This window comes from Sphaeramia orbicularis, chromosome 21 (genome assembly GCF_902148855.1).
Source record: "Sphaeramia orbicularis chromosome 21, fSphaOr1.1, whole genome shotgun sequence".
NCBI classification, from domain to species: domain Eukaryota; kingdom Metazoa; phylum Chordata; class Actinopteri; order Kurtiformes; family Apogonidae; genus Sphaeramia; species Sphaeramia orbicularis.
In genome coordinates this window covers 16510494-16528651 of record NC_043977.1, presented here as the reverse complement: position 1 = coordinate 16528651, position 18158 = coordinate 16510494, and the positions used below count along the sequence as shown (strand labels likewise).

At 34.9% G+C, this 18158-nt stretch overlaps 1 protein-coding gene across 1 annotated transcript in view; it reads left to right on the top strand.

Annotated features, from left to right (window-relative positions):
- The window catches only part of erbb4b (erb-b2 receptor tyrosine kinase 4b), an 885828-nt gene that overhangs the window by 731555 nt on the left and 136115 nt on the right, over nucleotides 1-18158 (top strand). Inside the window, exons 15-16 of the mRNA XM_030124408.1 lie at nucleotides 1257-1411; nucleotides 8685-8729. Of these exons, the coding sequence (XP_029980268.1) occupies nucleotides 1257-1411; nucleotides 8685-8729 (200 nt within the window). The remainder of the gene's footprint in view (nucleotides 1-1256; nucleotides 1412-8684; nucleotides 8730-18158) is intronic.

Below are 18158 nucleotides of genomic sequence, written 5' to 3'. Positions count from 1 at the left end.
CGTCGGTAAATGCTGGCGAAATCAAGGCATTATTTTATCGGTTTTAATGATAGGCAAAAAAACCGATAACGATATTCACCGATATTACAATTTTATGCCAATATCGGGCCGATAATATCGGTCGTCAGATATTATTGGACATCCCTAATAATAAATAAATGTATCCTGAGATAAAATAGTTTAAATAAGTTATATATACTGTACAAAGTATTAAAAACTAAGTATTGTGGACAGAATGATATTGCACAGATGGCGTAAATATAAATATTGATTACACAGTAGGTGGTTGAGAGGTAGTGAGACCCAGCAATGCATTTTTGTCCTCTGTAGGGGACAAAAGTTTGACAGTTTTACTTAAACAAATGCTGTCCATTGCAAAATACATTCCATTAGAAAATAAATTAATAAATAAAAATAATTTAAAAATGTATCTGGGGAAAAAAAACTGTTGCATTATGAAATTTCCAATCAAGACAATTGTTTGATGTAAAAATAAATAAATAAATAAATAAAATAAAAAGCTAAAAGAAAATTCAATTTCATGGGTCTCAGGAGGATATTTAACTTTTCTCAATTGATTTATCACCATTTACTGTATGTTTTTCATTTTTAAGCAAAAATCAGGTATTTTCCTCTATTTAATTTGCCGATTATGTAAATGTTCATTAAAGTTCAGATTAAAGTTGAGGGTTATTATACCAGAAATAGAGAAAACTGATGAAGAAGAAGGGACTTTTTCAGCAAATATATCATTAACTGAACATAAACCAAATGTCTCCATCCACTGTCATTGATCCAACTCCATGGGTTTTACTGGTGAATCAATGTTGTAGAAGATGACGGTGTTTCCATGGTAACTACAGAGCCTCTGAACATCTAAATGGGTCATATCTGATGACCATGAAAAGATTACACCAATTATTTACAGCATTAATGGATCAGCAGTTATTAAACATTTTAGACTAGATGGTTTTGGTCACCAGTGGATGTTTGGGTCTTTATGGGTTCAAATAGAGAGTAAGCTGTCCAGAGATAGCTAAGCTTTTTGATATTGACTCAACTTGTTGCCCACCAGTCGTGGAAATGTCATGAGAGCCATCAGCTGCAAATCATTAAGTGGCCTGGCCAATGACAACATACTCGTCTTTTGGTTACAACTTGACTTCCCAAACTTCTAACCTCTAGTATGCTTGATGTTTTATCGAATCCACATGAATATTTTCTGTGAAAGCAGTGTATTTTCTCTCTTCCCATAGGGCCCGGAGCATTGTGTAAAATGCCTACATTTCAAAGATGGTCCTAATTGTGTGGAAAAGTGTCCTGATGGGTTGCAAGGTGCCAACAGTTTCATCTTTAAGTACGCCGAAGCCAACAATGAATGCCACCCCTGCCATTCCAACTGCACCCAGGGGTAAGTGTACGTTACAGCCAGAGCAGTGACTGGATAAAGGTGCCGGGGTCAGTGTTAGTACTCAACAGACACTAGATCAAAACTGAGAAAACACTCATGCATATGTGTGCTTCTATGAAACTGGGTTCATTTTTGGCTTTTTAGACCCAATAATACAAGAGAAATTTAAACATATTTCCCCCAAGGATGTACCTAATGATGACCTCAGATAAATGCAAAAAAATTATACTCTTGCTCTGAGCCATCCCAAAATTTATGAATTTTTGATCAAATATTGGGGCCAAAAATAGGACTAAACTGGGACAGGAAAAGCTACCTAGGTGTCAGGGCATTAGATCTGAAAACATGGCTGTAAATGGTCTTATATCCCACTATAAATTAAGATACTGTGTTAAATTTGACGATCCTAGCGGTTTTTCTAATCCAGACATGCAGGTTTTCCATGAATCTCAGTCTCATTCCAGGTTTCGTGTGTAACCCACAGTGTCCACTTGCACTAAATGCTGAACCTGCCCATTTAAACACAAATTAATTGTGAGTGATTTTGCAACAATGGTCATTTTTGTGAAACTCTGTCTACCATAATTAGTTTGATTCCCAAAATGCAACTGTGAGAGAATAAAAAAGTATTCCAAATAAATAGTAGTAATTTTCATGTCCTTTTTATGGTGTTACATGCAGATTTTTGTATAAAAATAATATAAAAAATAAATAAAAATGGTTTCTCTTTTATCTCAGTAAATATTAATTTTTAAAACAGACCCAAAGTGTTTCCAAACTTGCTTGATAACATTAGTCTATATCTGGTTGGAATTTTTAGCCCCCATGTCCTGTTTTTAGGGACCAGTTTCATAGAAGCACCCATACTTAAATATATACAGGGTGGGGAAGCAAAATTTACAATATTTTGAGGCAGGGATTGAAAGACAGTGTATGACCAATTAGTTTATTGAAAGTCATGAGAATTTATTTGCCACAAGAAAATTGACATAATAGAAAATGTTTTTATTCTATGTGTCCTCTTTCTTTCTCAATAACTGCCTTCACACGCTTCCTGAAACTTGCGCAAGTGTTCCTCAAATATTCAGGTGACAACTTCTCCCATTCTTCTTTAATAGTATCTTCCAGACTTTCTGGTAATAGTTTTGCTCATAGTCATTCTCTTCTTTCCATTATAAACAGTCTTTATGGACACTCCAACTATTTTTGAAATCTCCTTTGGTGTGACGAGTGCATTCAGCAAATCACACACTCTTAGACGTTTGCTTTCCTGATTACTCATATGGGCAAAAGTTTCTGAAAAGGTATGGATAATAGTGTTAGGTATGATTATGACATCAGTATATGTTTGGTTTCAAAACAACTTATGTAGTGCCTGCTGAGAAAAAACAACTAAATGTTCATTGTAAATTTTGCTTCCCCACCCTGTACATTTTGTGAAATCTTGCTTTTTAATCAATGGTATCAGCTCAGCTTGGTTTTGCCACCAGCTTGGTGCATTTCCACTGCAGGTGTAGCTCTCCCTCAGCACATCTGGCCATCATATCGATGCTACATAAACATATTGTGGTGTCATCTTCAGCACGACTGCAACTACAAGGGAGGCAATAATGGAGGAGGCATGAAACTTAAAACTCTTCCAAAATAAAATATTATATGAAGACTTTTTTCTGGTGAGGATATAGTTGTTTAGTCCCTGGTTGATTTACTGAGAATTTGTTCCATTGTTTTCAGAGTTTCCCCACTAGCTTGACTTTGTGTCCCACATGGAAACTTGATGACACACGTACATGTTGACAATTCTGGATCAACTGATCTATTATTTGGATGATTTTACCCAGAATGGTCTCTGGTGATCCTTACTCTCACTATCAGTGGAAACACCGGAAAAGGCCATTGGGAATAGAAGTGAGTTGAGGTGACGCATCAGTGCAAAAAACAAAATAAGAAACATTTCAACCATTTGTCATTTGTATGTCATCAGTAATTTGAGCACATGCTTGCATAAACTCAGGTATTTTTGTTCACCTGATATAGCCTAGCATAACAACACCATAACTAAACCACCACACTTAGCACTGAGTCCTGGCCCCATCCAATATTAGTCTGAAACAGGGGAAAAAAAATGATTTGGGTTGTTTTGCAAGTTTGTATTGTGCAGAGCCTGTGCAAAATAATGTCAGGAGAGAAGTATTTTTGGTGGATTTAAGTTGTAGATTTAAAAAGACTAAATCCCAACACATGAAAAGGACACATACAAAATGTCTTCATAGTTCAGAGGTAAATGTCAACTGAAATAGTCAGGTTTATTCCAACAGTGTACAGTCAGAGGACACTTCAGTGACTGGTTCTGCAGAGCTCTGTTGAAGACTTCAAACACCTTGACCTGCAAAACAGACCTATGAGCAATGGAAACCATCTTGACAATAATGACCCCTGCATCTAATTTTACAACATTCTCCACTGTTCCACAAAGATGGTTTTAGGTTAGCTGACAGTTAAAGGAGAAAATAAATCCCTCTAATTAACTGTCCCATTAGCTTTACTTTCTAACGTGGAGTCAATTTGTATGGCTTATCAAATAGTGTTAGCATGCATTAACATGTTACTGAAGAGTCTGCCAGCCACAGGAAGTTGCCAAAAACTGTTTAGGCATCCAGCACCACCTGTTTCTGAGAGGCAATCAAATGTGTTGTTTTTTTTTTTTTTTTTCTTTTCTTTCTCACACTTTCTGTTTTTTCTGGTAATGTTATTACCCCGCCCCCCAAAGGGAAGGCAAGGGGTATTGTTTTTGGTTTGTTTTTTTTTTTTTGTTTGTTAACACTTCAGCAGCAAAACTATTGGTTCAATTCATGCGAAATTGGGTTTATAAATTGGCAGTGACCCAGAGTAGATGTCATTACATTTTGAGAAAAGTAGGCCAAAGTTAAGATTTTGTATGATTTTTTTTTTTTTTTATTTACTTAATAACAAGTGGTGCCAGGCACAATAAACCCCGCCCCTCGCATAATATTGTAACTTATTTTAGCATCGATCCAGCTGATGTCATCATGTCTATGCTTGTATATCAATTGCCTTTATATATGTGTTAAGTTTGAAGTAAATTGAGACAAAATTGATGTTTTTATAGAAATGTGAAATTTTGCGCATTATAAGTAAAAAGGAAAAGAATAAACATTTTAAAAATTGATATAAAATTTTAACTTTGACCTATTTTTCATAAAATGTAATGACATCTATTCTGGGTCACTGGCAATCTATAATCCAAATTTGGTATGAATTCAACCAATAATTTTGCTGCTACAGACATTTGAAATTTCATCCATTATAATTAAATGGAGGGGAAAAAAGATTTTAAAAAATTCATTAAAAAAAATTTAACTTTGACCTACTATTCCCAAAATGTAATCACATCTATCCTGGGTCACTGGCAATGTATAAACCCAATTTGGTATGAATTCAACCCATAGTTTTGCTGCTACAGATATTTGAAATTCCGCCCATTGTAAGTCAATGGGGGAAAAAAAGATTGTAAAAATTCATAAAAAATGTGAACTTTGACCTACTGTTCCCAAAATGCAATGAGATCTATTCTGGGTCACTGGCAATCTATAAACACAATTTGGTATGAATTCAACCGATAGTTTTGCTGGAGCGTTAAGAAACAAATAATCAAACCGAACCAAATACAATACCCCCTGCCTCCCCTTTGGGGGGTGGGGTAATAATGGCTGAAATTAGTCTATGCTGTCTATGTCTATGCTGACACCAGCACATGCATAGACATGATGACATCAGCTAGATCGATGCCAAAATAAGCTACAATACAGTCACGGAAAAAATTATTAGACCATCAAAAGTCATTAAAAACAATGGTTATGCAATCAAGTACTAACTCCTGTGTGTATCATGTGACTAAAACAGACAGAAAAGAAAACATGGAATGGAAAAGCACTGTTTTTGTCAGTACAATGCCATAGATATTGATGTAAGAACTGAAAGGATTTTGGTTATCAAGAAAACATGGAAAATGTCTAGATGTCAGCTCTGAAATTAAACTCTTATGCGCTATTTTTGTTGTTATCATTATATTTGTCCAAATAAATGTACCTTTAGTTGTACCAGGCATTAAAATGAACAAGAAATTGAAGAAAACAAGGGTGGTCGAATAATTTTTTCCATGACTGTACAAGTGAGGGGCGGGGTTTGTTGTGCCTGGCACCACTTGTTCTTTTTAATCCGTTGGTTTCCAAAGAAAAGATTCCGTAAATGCATCGATGTAGCGCATTTCCATTAATACTCCCCCTCACTATCCACCTCCTGCAAATATACGACATCTTACAAGATCAGAGAAAGAACACGACTGGTAAAGCAGAGAATGAAAAGAGGAGAGATAGAATGAAACTAAGAGGAGTCAGTGAGGTATCCAGCTCCTCTCCATGGCTCACTAGCCACTGATCACTCAATGTAATATTCAACAAGGGTTGGTAAGACATCATTTTGTATTTAACTCCACAGGGAGTTGATGTCACTTCCTTGTGTGTTGTTTCTCGTCTCCTGAGTGACAGCCTCCAGCTCACTCGAGCATAACAATGTATAGTCGTAAATGGGAAAAAAAACCACCAGACTGACACTCTGTCACAGGTACAGCTTCATAAGCAGGTCCGCCTCTGAAATACAAGCTGATGAGTGAACTGGAAAAGACAGTGAGAAGAGTGAAACCTGCATCCTTTACTCTCAACGATAAAATCCAGTCATTTTGGAAGCCGTGGAATACGATGCTGCTTGTGCACAATGTTTTATGAGTGATTTACTGTAAAAATATAAACACAGGAGACCCAGTAAAAAGAAGCACTAACAAGGCTTTAGTTCAGAACTCACTTCATGTTACAGGTTTTCCCACAGACATCAGATAAACATGCAGGTTTGTGGATGTTGTCTCACTTAAAAGAGATAAACAACCCTCGCATCGAACACAGAAAGTCGTCTTAGCCTGTATGTTCTGCTGTGTTGATGCGTGTTTGGCACAGAGCTCCAAAGTGTTTACATCCTAAAACCACCTCACTGTTCCCGCCAATGTTGTTCTATGTGGAATATATAACTCCTCTACATATAGTCTATGCAAATGTTTATACTTGCACCTAGTTAATACCTTAGTCATGAACACATATGAACCTATCATGTTCGATCAAGTAGATAAGTAACAAAAAACAGAAACTATACTTTAAAAACTACATCTTCATAAACTGCAACTTCAAATGATTTGCCTCTGAAGTGGGTAAATTCTGTGGGCATAAAAGATAATTAGATGTGAATTTCATTACATATAATTATATTGCTGATGTGTGAAGGCTGCCAAAGACTTGTGCTTTGCACCCACGGTCCTGCATGAAAAATATAATTTCAGTCAGTGGTAGTGACCTCCTAGAGCTTTGCAAAAACTCTGTTTTCCTGTTTATTTGGTTTGCATTACAATATCAGCAAAGCAGCAAAAGTCAGCCAGAAGCTACTGGTTATAGTAGAAAATGCTACTTGTACATGTTCAGCTAATGTTTGATTAACAGCATTAAGTAGTTTTAATGCAGTGTTTTTCAACCTTGGAGTCGGGACCCCACGTGGGGTCGCTGGAAATTTCCAGTAATTGATTTAAAAAAAAAAAAAAAAAAAAAAGAAGAACTTACTAAAAAAAAAAATATATATATATATATATATATATATATATATATATATATATATATATATATATATACATATATATATATGGTGAGTTGACAGAGACAATCCCAATCCATAAAAGACATGACAAACTGTGAAGCTGAAACTGAAGCACTGTGGTTCTGTTTATCTGTCAAATGTTCATTGTGGTCGGTTTCAGATGCTGCAGCTCTTTCATAATTCATAATTTGAGTTCTTGTTTGTTCAGTATTAATTGTCAGCCTTGTAAATCCAAGCTGGACTGACTGTACATATCCTGACCAACGAAAATAAAATTCTTACTTTGTGCAGTAATCTACACCTGGCTTTTCTGCCTCTGTCCATAATAATATACATTATATAGACTAAATGTCGTCTAAAATTAACGGTTATTTGCAGCATAGTATTGTAAACTATTACATGATCAAAAATAAATTAATTTTAGCAAAAAAAATGTCTCTGTTTTGAATGTCTGGGGTCGCCAGAAATTTATGATGTTAAAATGGGGTCATGAACCAAAAAAGTTGGGAACCACTGATTTAATGTCTTTCTTTCATTTACTATGAGGCTTTCCCTGTTCTTTCATTACAATTAGTTATAGTTTTGCTCTGTTCATCATAGATACCATATCCCAGTGGTTCCCAGCCTTTTTTTGCCTTGTGACCCCATTTTAACATCAGAAATTTCTGGCGACCCCAGACATTCAAAACTGAGACTTTTTTTTTTTTTTTTGCTAAAATGAATTTGTTTTTGATCATGTAACAGTTTGCTATACTATGTTGCAAATAAATGTTAATTTTAGACGATATTTAGTCTATATAATGTATATTATTATGGACGGAGGCAGAAAAGCCAAGTGTAGATTACTGCACAAAGTGAGAATTTGATTTTCCTTGGTCAGGATATGTACAGTTAGTCCAGCTTGGATTTACAAGGCTGACAATTAACACTGAACAAACAAGAACTCAAACTATGAATTATGAAAGAGCTGCAGCATCTGAAACTGACCACAATGAACATTTGAAAGATAAACAGAACCACAGTGCTTCAGTTTCAGCTTCACAGTTTGTCATGTCTTTTATTTATTGTGATTGCCTGTCTCAACTCATCATACATTTTTTATTAGTAGTTTTTTTTTTTTTTTTATCAATTACTAGAAATTTCAGGTGACCCCATTTGAATTCCAGGCGACCCCATGTGGGGTCCCAACCCCAAGGTTGAAAAACACTGAACTAAGGGTTCATACAGTTAAGAGTTAAGCGCTTGGACCCCCTAATCATTATGTGAATATGCAATATGGCATCATGAATTGTGTACAGATAACATGCCACATTTAATTGGCGATTAACAGCTAGCGCGATTAGTGGCTAGCGCATTGACACACCATCAAATGGCATTAAATAACACACGAAAGGATGTTGAAGGGTTATTGTTTGTTTGTTTGTTTGTTTTTATATCAATTGCTGCAAATTTCAGGTGACCCCGACCGCAAGGTTGAACAACACTGCCATATACTGTAAATACATCCAACTACAAGTACTTTAATTGTGTTTTTTTTATGTCTGTTTTGCCTGTCTAGGTGTATTGGACCGAGACTACAAGACTGCATTGGCTGGATGGACAGGTACAAAATTATTTTCCACAGATTGCCTTTATATCCTACCCCAAAAAACACACCTACACTGTGCAATACCACACACTGTGTACACACGGTGTACACACAAACACAAAAGAATCAGGGTAAGCAAAGTCTCTGATTAATGACTCGCTCGAAGGCTTCAAATCCCAGTGTGTGTGTGTGTGTGTGTGTGTGTGTGTGTGTGTGTGTGTGTGTGTGTGTGTGTGTGTGTGTGTGTGTGTGTGTGTGATTTGCCTGGTTCTTGATAAATTGATAGCACTTTAGCTTTTGTTCTGAGGCTGAGGGGGAGCAAATGGAACAAACTGCTGCTAACTGTTTACAGCAAATGGATTCAGAGATTTCAAAAGGGAAGCAGTTTTTCAGGAGGAGGAACAGGTGGCACTGAGAATTGCTGGGTTGAGTTTGCGGGCTGATTGACCAAAAAGGAAATAAAAATGACATACGGGAGAAACAGTTCTACTGCACTACAGAAGTCAGAAGCTTGTAGCCGGTGTGTGTGGATTGCAATAGTATTAAAAAAGAACACAAGGACACGACTGCATGGACACAAAGAGTTTTTTTTTTTTTTTTTTTTTTTTTTTAACCCTTTCATGCATCGCGATCACTCCAGTGGACAGTTATTCTGCAGCTGTTCTCTTGTATATTCATGGGTTTTGTTGTTTTAGTTCCATATCAGCTGCTTATGCATCATCCCATACACTGCAATTCATACTGTTACTGTAACTTTACTGTTTTTGATAAACCTGATCTGCAGTAACATGTTTGAGTGTAAATCAATTGTTAATTGTTAGTTGTTTTTTTTGCATATTACCTCCATGAAGTGAGTAATAACTAGTATTAGAATATGTTAAAATGTGAGAAAGCATCACATTAGCAGCAGTTAACACTGTTTTAATTTCATTCTTTTCATATCACTTTCTGCTATTGGGTCAAAACACAGTATTTGAAATCTCTCTGACAGGACATTTTAGAGACAATTTGACAGATTAGTGTTGCTAAATGACCCACATTTTTACTTTTAATTTCATTTTTTGCTTTAGTGGGACCATAAGGGATTATCCAAAACAAGGAGCTACTTTATAGTGACATAAATGTTGGAATGGCAATCAATTAAAGTTCGCTCTCTCACGGGACATTACTGTGCTTTGACCCTTTTGGGTTTTAAATATATCTTTCTTTGCTTCAAAAATTAAATGCATGGCATAGCTCACTGGACATTTTTGTAACTACATGAAAAAAGAAAACTCGATCACATTGTTTTTTTCATGCGTAAGGAGGACTAAAAACACTAGACAAAAAAATCTTGATGAAGGTTCTCATAAGCCATGCATGAAAGGGTTAATATACTTTATTTTTAATCTGCACATTTTATGATAGACAACGTAAACAAAAAAAAACAGAAAAAACTAAAGAAAAAAAACAAAAGACAGACCACAACAATTAAAGCATCTAGGTTCAAACTCCAGACAAACAAAATACAGACAGGTTCAGGACAAATGAGTATAGAATTATACAGGTTCAGGGGTGTCTTTGATTAAAGCCTCAGATTAAAGCCTTCTTACGAATGATGGCTTCGTACGAATCTCCCAGTTCGTATGAGTTCTGGAGTTTGTAGACATTCATGGAGAGAGCAGTAGTTTCTTACGGCCGTCTTACGAAAACAGCCGAAAACAGCATGACGCAGCAGCTGGGAGGGAGTAAAATTTGGCACAACAGCTATGAACTTAAGAACAAGGTTATTATTGTTAACAAAAACTAACAAAACAACAAAAACTAGAATTGTAAAAACATTTTTAACTGAAATAAATAAAAACTGTAATTAAAAGAAAAAACGATAACTAACTGAAACTGTATTGTGGGCTTACAAAACTAACTAAAATGGATAAAAATTCTGGATAAAATTCCCTTAGTTTTCGTCTTTGTCAACGTCGTATTGATACGAAAGCGATTTATGTCGCTCTAGCAATTTTAGCTAGCGGCACAATATGATATGTAACGGTCCGTCACTTGTGGTTTCCAGTCATCTTCTGGTACTCACTCTACCTGGAAACATGGAGACTAAAGTTGGGAGAAAGCAGCAGAGTCCTGTCTGGGATTTATCTGAATACAATGGAGAAGAAGAGAAAAGATATGACGAAACTAAAATTAATGCTAAAACTGAACTAAAACTAAGCATTTAGAAGAAAATGAAAACTAATAAAAACTAGCAAACCTGCTCTAAAAACTAATTAAAACTAACTGAATTAGAGGGGAAAAAAAGTCAAAACTAAATAAAACTAAACTAGAATGAAAATCCAAAACTATTAGAACCTTGCTTAAGAACGGTCCGCGAACACTCCATTCTTATAAGTCCGCCTTGAGAAGGTCGTACGAAATGGTCCATAAATTGTTCGCACGGTGTTCATAGCCAGTCGTAAAGGCATTTGTGATTGAGGATTAACATACACATTCCATTTTTCTCAATTTTTTTTTTTTTACATTTATCAGTTGTGAGTCTTAACAGAAAAAGGTTTTACACTAAAATCATCCAAACAGAATAATAAACCATGTTTATTCGAGACAATCGGATCTATTTGCTGTTGTTTTGTGGAAGCTGACATGGATTTTTGTAAGTATTAGTCAGTATCTGCTTAATCCAGGGGTCAGTAACCTACGATTTTGGTGCCAGAAGCTACTCTTCAGCCTCCTTGTTTTGGCTCCCTCTGGCTTTGACAAAATAAATAAAAATTCAGTTTATTTAATTAGAATTTATTTTATTTCTATTCATTTTCTCGGAGTTTGAGCTGGTACTTTACTATTGAATTAAAACAAGTTTGAATCATTTGTCAGCTAAAATATTCATCATATCTACGTCTATAGCTTTCACCTTTATCTACAGGCAGCTTCTTGAGCATCCGACCTTCAGCCTCTGAAAGCTAACCATGAATAAATCCACAAGAATTGAAGTCTTTGAGGAATGTAGAGAGTTTAATTCTGCTTGGATGGATTAATTTGTCTTCACCGCCAATGATGTTGAAAGACATTTTCAGAACAAGCATTGAGCATTTTCTGGAAAGTACCAAACTGGAGAAGAGTGAGAGTGATTTTAGAACTGCAAACCTCCACAAACCAGACAAACTCATTTTTGAAACATGGGATGTCATTACCAACATGTACAGTCGCGGAAAAAAATAATTAGACCACCTTTTGTTTTCTTAAATTTCTTGTTCATTTTAATGTCTGGTTTAACTGAAGATACATTTGTTTGGACAAATATAATAAAACCAACAAAAATAGCTCATAAGAGTTTAATTTTAGAGCTGATATCTAGACATTTTCCATGTTTTCTTGATAACCAAAATCACTTCAGTTCTTACATCAATAACTATGGCATTGTACTGACAAAAACAGTGCTTTTACACTGCAAAAATCTAAATCTTACCAAGTGTATTTTTTCTCATTTCTAGTCAAAATATCTCATCACACTTAAAATAAGACATAATCACTGAAAGAGTAACTTTTCAGTGAGATGTAAGAGCTTATTTTTAGACAACAGATCTTGAAAATCTTATTTCAAGAAATCTTACTGAGATCATTTTTACAGCAGATGTAAAAACAAAAACAAAAACAAAAAAGAACTGAGATATGGAAACAAAGCTGAAAGCATGTATTGCTTTTCACATAAAGTTAATGTGGAGCTGGTTTTGCACATTTTGTTGCACATAATGTTTTTGTGAATATTCATTAAATAATTGTATTCTTATGGAACTATATTATACTTTATATTTTACTGTTTTTATACACATATAGATATATACTGGGCACAGCTGCAGGTGTGTTGGTCCAGCCCTCAAAAACTGCACTGGAAAAAATCAAAATCTTACCAAGTGTATTTTTCTCATTCCTACTCAAAATATTTCATCACACTTAAAATAAGACATAATCACCTAAAGAGTAACTTTTCAGTGAGATATAAGAACTTATTTTTAGAAAGTAGATCTTCAAAATCTTATTTCAACAAATCTTACCAAGGTAATTTCACTTGTTCCATTGGCAGATTTTTTTTTGCTTAATTCAAGACATTTTTTTTTTTTGCTTAATTCAAGCAAAAAAATCAGCCAATTCTTGGTAAGATTTCTTGAAATAAGATTTTCAAGATCTATTGTCTAAAAATCAGTTCTTATATCTCACTGAAAAGTTACTCTTTAGGTGATTATGTCTTATTTTAAGTGTGATGAGATATTTTGACAAGAAATGAGAAAAAATACACTTGGTAAGATTTAGATTTTTGCAGTGTAGGCATTCCATGTTTTCTTTTCTGTCTGTTTCAGTCACATGATTCACACAGGAGTTAGTACTTGATTGCATAACCATAGTTTTTGATGACTTTTGATGGTCTGATGATTTTTTCCGCCATTGTATATCAACATAAATAAGCATGCATTTGGAGTCGTGTCAGTCTTTGGCTCATCATACTTATGCAAACAGGTTTTCTGGAGTATGAACTTCATAAAGTCCAAATATCATTCCTGCCTCACAAATAACAGCCTGTAGTCCTGTGTGAAGATGAACGTCACATCTTACAGCCCTGACATAGAGAAGATCTGCAGAAGTCACATTAAAAAGTAGAGAACACTCACATTTTATAGGCTATTATTTTTCAGAAAAACATTTATTTTAGACTCAGAGCTGATATATTTTTATTTATTTTTTTATTTTTTTATTGTTGTATGTGACTGAAGAGAATCACAGCACACTAAAATGGAATTTAGTCCCAAACATTCCCAGTTTTATGTTTACTTTTTTAAGCTGCCAAGCTGTTGGTGTATGTTTTATTTAAATTAATGTGGGCTAGTTTCTTATTTCATTCATTTTACACAACAATGGGAAGGGCTCAAATACACCTGAATAGTTCAGTGTTTAATTAATTTTAAAGGAAGCCCACACATGCACACTTCTGTTTGGGGTTTATCTTTCTTGTAACAGGTAAAAACATAAAAAGAACAAATCTTATAGAACTGCATAAGTTGTGTTTGTGGCTCCAGTTTTTTGCGCTTTGGCAGATAAGGTGATAAAATGACTGTTTAGATAGTAAATGTGGCAGACCCCTGGCATAATCAGAGGATGTTTAAGCAAAAAGAACATGCAACACATTAAAATTGCAATCCATACATTTCTAATCTAGAAAAATGTAAACTGTCATTGTATAAAATTATTCTCTTCACTAAGAAATGGTATACAGTATAATATGCATTTTTTAATCATCCCTTGTGTTTTGACTGGTTATAATTAAAGCATCTTTAATAACACTAATCTCTTTGCATAGACGTCTGTATAAATCAGTCTAAAACGACAGTGAAGATGGGTATTAGAAGAAAATAGCTGTCTATTTGTTTGGTTCATCTGTTTTCTGTTCCATTGGAAACTGTCATAAATGACTTAACATATCTGTCAGATAACACACAAACAAATGTAGCCTAAAAATATTAAATGTTTAAGTATAGATTGTGCAAATGTTATGGTCTGTCTTTATACTTCTGGAGGGATAAATGTGACCCTGTGGCTGTTATAGGTATAAATGTTCACATTATTAATATAGATTTATCTTAATTATATTTAACAATAAAAAATATAACACAACACAATGATAGGAAAACTTAAAAACTGGGGAGTATCAGCATTTTGTTAAAACAGAGTAATGCACAACTAAAAAATAGCCACAGGTAAATTTAACCCATAGGCTGTTAACCCTATAACACCAAATGTCATATCTGATACATGAGTTTTGAAGCCCTATACATGATCAGTGTGATTTTTTTTTTCTTGAAAAACCTGATGTATACAATTAGATACATGCAATACACAGATTTTCCACCAGGGGGGAGGAATTCGTTCACCAGAGGCCTTTCCAGTGACACTACAAGGTTGTCATTAATGAGGAAGGAGGCAGAACTTTGACAGTTTTGAAAAGGAATTAACAATTTGTTAGACATGTTTGTGTTATATTATATTTTTGTTCGTTTAAAAATAATAATATTTGAGCATTGAGTCCCGATGTATCAAATATGATACAAAATTGAACCTCATACATGGAAATTGATATTTAAAAAATTTGGGGGGGTTGTTCAGAAGGACTAATAAAGGCTCCAGTTTCAAAGAACTGGAATTTTCTTTCAATGATTTAATGGTTCAGGCTGTACAGGGTTAAGTCCACATATTTTATCTGGATTTATTTTATCTTGACTGTATAAAAATCTGGTGAACATTTTATTAAAACAGTTATGCACAGCTGAAAAACAGTCACAAATAGGGGTAAATGACACACTGATCTAAGGTTAGAATGTTAAAACAAGTCTATAACAAACTAATCTAGAACTTCCTAATCAAAGGGTTAAAATTATATTGATTCTGTGCTTCATGTAAAGTGTAGTTTTTGTGTCTACCCCATTGAAATACACTCCTTTCATCACTAAACGGTTGGAGACACTGGCAACAGGATGAACAGGACCTGCAGCAGGTGGGAGTGTAGTTATCAGCTGACCTACTGAATAGGCCATCTCTTATCAGTGCTCAGATAGCCGTGGCCAACATACCGCACTAGAGGATCAGCTAACCCCAGGCTTAACTGCCTGCTTTGACATGCCACACATCTTGCCGATCTCTTACCTGTTGGCAGTATTGGCTTTTTAGTGGCTTATCAAAGCTACATGATTACACTAAACCTTTAAAGGCCAGCGTTCTACCTGGTAATAACACGTCTCATCCAGGGATTGTGTACACACCAGATTAACATGGAGGAATCAGATCTGTTACTTGGATATGCAATATGCTACTGTATTTTTTCATTGTTACATTATTTGTCTGATTCCTGGTTGGCTTATTGTGCTTGTATTTTTTTCCTCCGAGATTATGCAGACTGCATTTAATCAGGTCAAAGGCATCTCTAAACATGCACCAAGGTAGTTTTCTGTGCAGTCTGTAGAACAATATGTTCTGAGTACATTTATAGTTCAGTAAAGTTTCATTGTTCCACCCAGGGGACCTTAATGTCAGCTGGAAGGCCATGTAATTGAAGCACGGGCATTGAATTATACATCTACACTCACTGTTGATGGTTAAATAACATTTGACCAAGCGTCAAATCCTCTGAGGCCCTGGTTCTGTGTCTTTGACACCTGGGTATTTATGGCACTTTGCTTAAGTTAGCATCGAGGAGTGTTAGATGGACATACAGAGCATATAAAAAGTGTTCACCCTTTGGTTGTTTTCCCCTTTTACTGCTTTTATAAATGCAATTCTAGCATACTTAAATACGGACACAGAGAATGGTTGTGGATTTACATATTATTTTATGGTCGTTTTCTCGTGATAACAAATTAATTTATTTTGTTATTTTATAATTAACAACCATATACAGAACTTATATGCGAGCAGGTACCACATCCTCTACATCACATTCTTCAAGAGCTGCCGCTGGCATGTGGTGTACAGAGCAGAACACACACTCAGCAACAACTGACAGTAACTTACAGCAAGTTACAGTAACTACAAGTAAACAAACTTCGTTATCTCGAGATAACGAATGAATTAATTCATTAATTCATGATAATGAATTAATAAATTCATTATCATGAGATAACGACCATAAAATATTATTTAAATCCACAGCTGTTCTCAGGTTTTGTACTTAACCCTGTAAAGCCTGAACATTAAATCATTTACAGAAAAGGCCAGTTCTTTGAAACTGGAGCCTTTATTGGTCCCTCTGAAAAACCCAAAAATATTTTCAAATATCAGTTTTTATGTATGAGTTTCCATTTTGTATCATATTTGATACATCAGGTCTCAGTGCTCAAATATTATTATTTTTGAGCAAAGAAAAACATAATATAACACAAACATGTCTAACAAATTGGTAATTCCTTTTCAAAATTGGCAAAATTCTGCCTCCTTCCTCATTAATTTAATCTCGTAGTGTCACTGGAAAGGCCTCTGGTGAATGAATTCCTCCCCCCTGGTGGATTATCAGTGTATTACATGCATCTAATTGTATACATTAGGATTTTCAAGAAAAAAAAATCACACTGATTATGTAGAGGGCTTCAAAACTCATGTATCAAATATGATACATAAAGTCTATTTCTACACTGTAACCTAAATTAATTCAAAGATATATGATGTATAATATGTAATAGCATAAATATTCACCCCCTAATCAGTGAAATGGGAGTCATCTGAGTGCAGTGAATGTGTCTCTAGTGATTCTAATATGAAGACACCTGTACCTGAAATGTTCTTCACCAGTCAAAGCCTCATGGGAGACTTTTATAGAGGAAGCCACTGCTGAATAAATCTCAACTAGAGCTTGTCCAAAGGCGTGTGGGGGACTCCAAGGTCAAGTGGAAGAGGATTGTTTGGTCTGAGCTTTTTGACCGTCACACTACATGCTCCAAACACTGCACATCGCCACAAACACACCATCCCATAGTGAAGAACAGTGTCAGCATCATGGTATGGGAATGCTTCTACACTGCAGGCGCTGAATAGAGGGTAAAACAATGGCAGCAAAATATAAGGAAATCTTGAGGGCAATCTATCAGTCCACAAGAGAAATATAACTTGGGAGAAGATAAGTTTTCTACAATACAGCAAAAGCTACATGGGAATGTTGGAAAGACAATGAGGTGAATGTTCTGGTTAAGTCAAAGCTCAGACCTCAAACCAATAGAGAGTTTGTGACTAGACTTGAAATGGGTTTTACATGTCTGATCCAATGAGCCTGAGCAGTTTTGAAGAATAAAGTAAAATTACAGTGTCCAGATGTGAAAGTCTGTTTGAGACCTGTCCACATAGACTATGGCCAAAAGACTAGATGGGGGTAAATATGGGTTTTTTTTGCAATCATCTTATCTTACATTACATGTGTTTTAATTATTTTCTCAGAATTTTTTGTTTGTTTGTTTGAAAAATATTTTGTAAATTCTTGTCAAAAAAGCCATATTCTATTCTATTCTATTCTATTCTATTCTATTCTATTCTGTTCTGTTCTGTTCTATTCTGTTTTGTTCTATTCTGTTCTATTTCTATTCTGTTCTATTCTATTCTGTTCTGTTCTGCTCTGTTCTGTTCCGTTCCGTTCTATTCTATTCTATTCTATTCTATTCTATTCTATTCTATTCTATTCTGTTCTATTCTATTCTATTCTATTTCTATTCTGTTATGTTCTATTCTATTCTATTTCTGTTCTGTTCTATTCTATTTTATTCTATTTCTGTTCTATTCTATTCTATTCCGTTCTGTTCTATTCTATTCTGTTCTGTTCTATTCTATTCTATTCTATTATATTCTGTTCTGTTCTGTTGTATTCTATTTTTTAAAGCACTGAACGGGAACACATCTATATATTTATACATTTTATACTAGATCTGTCAAGAG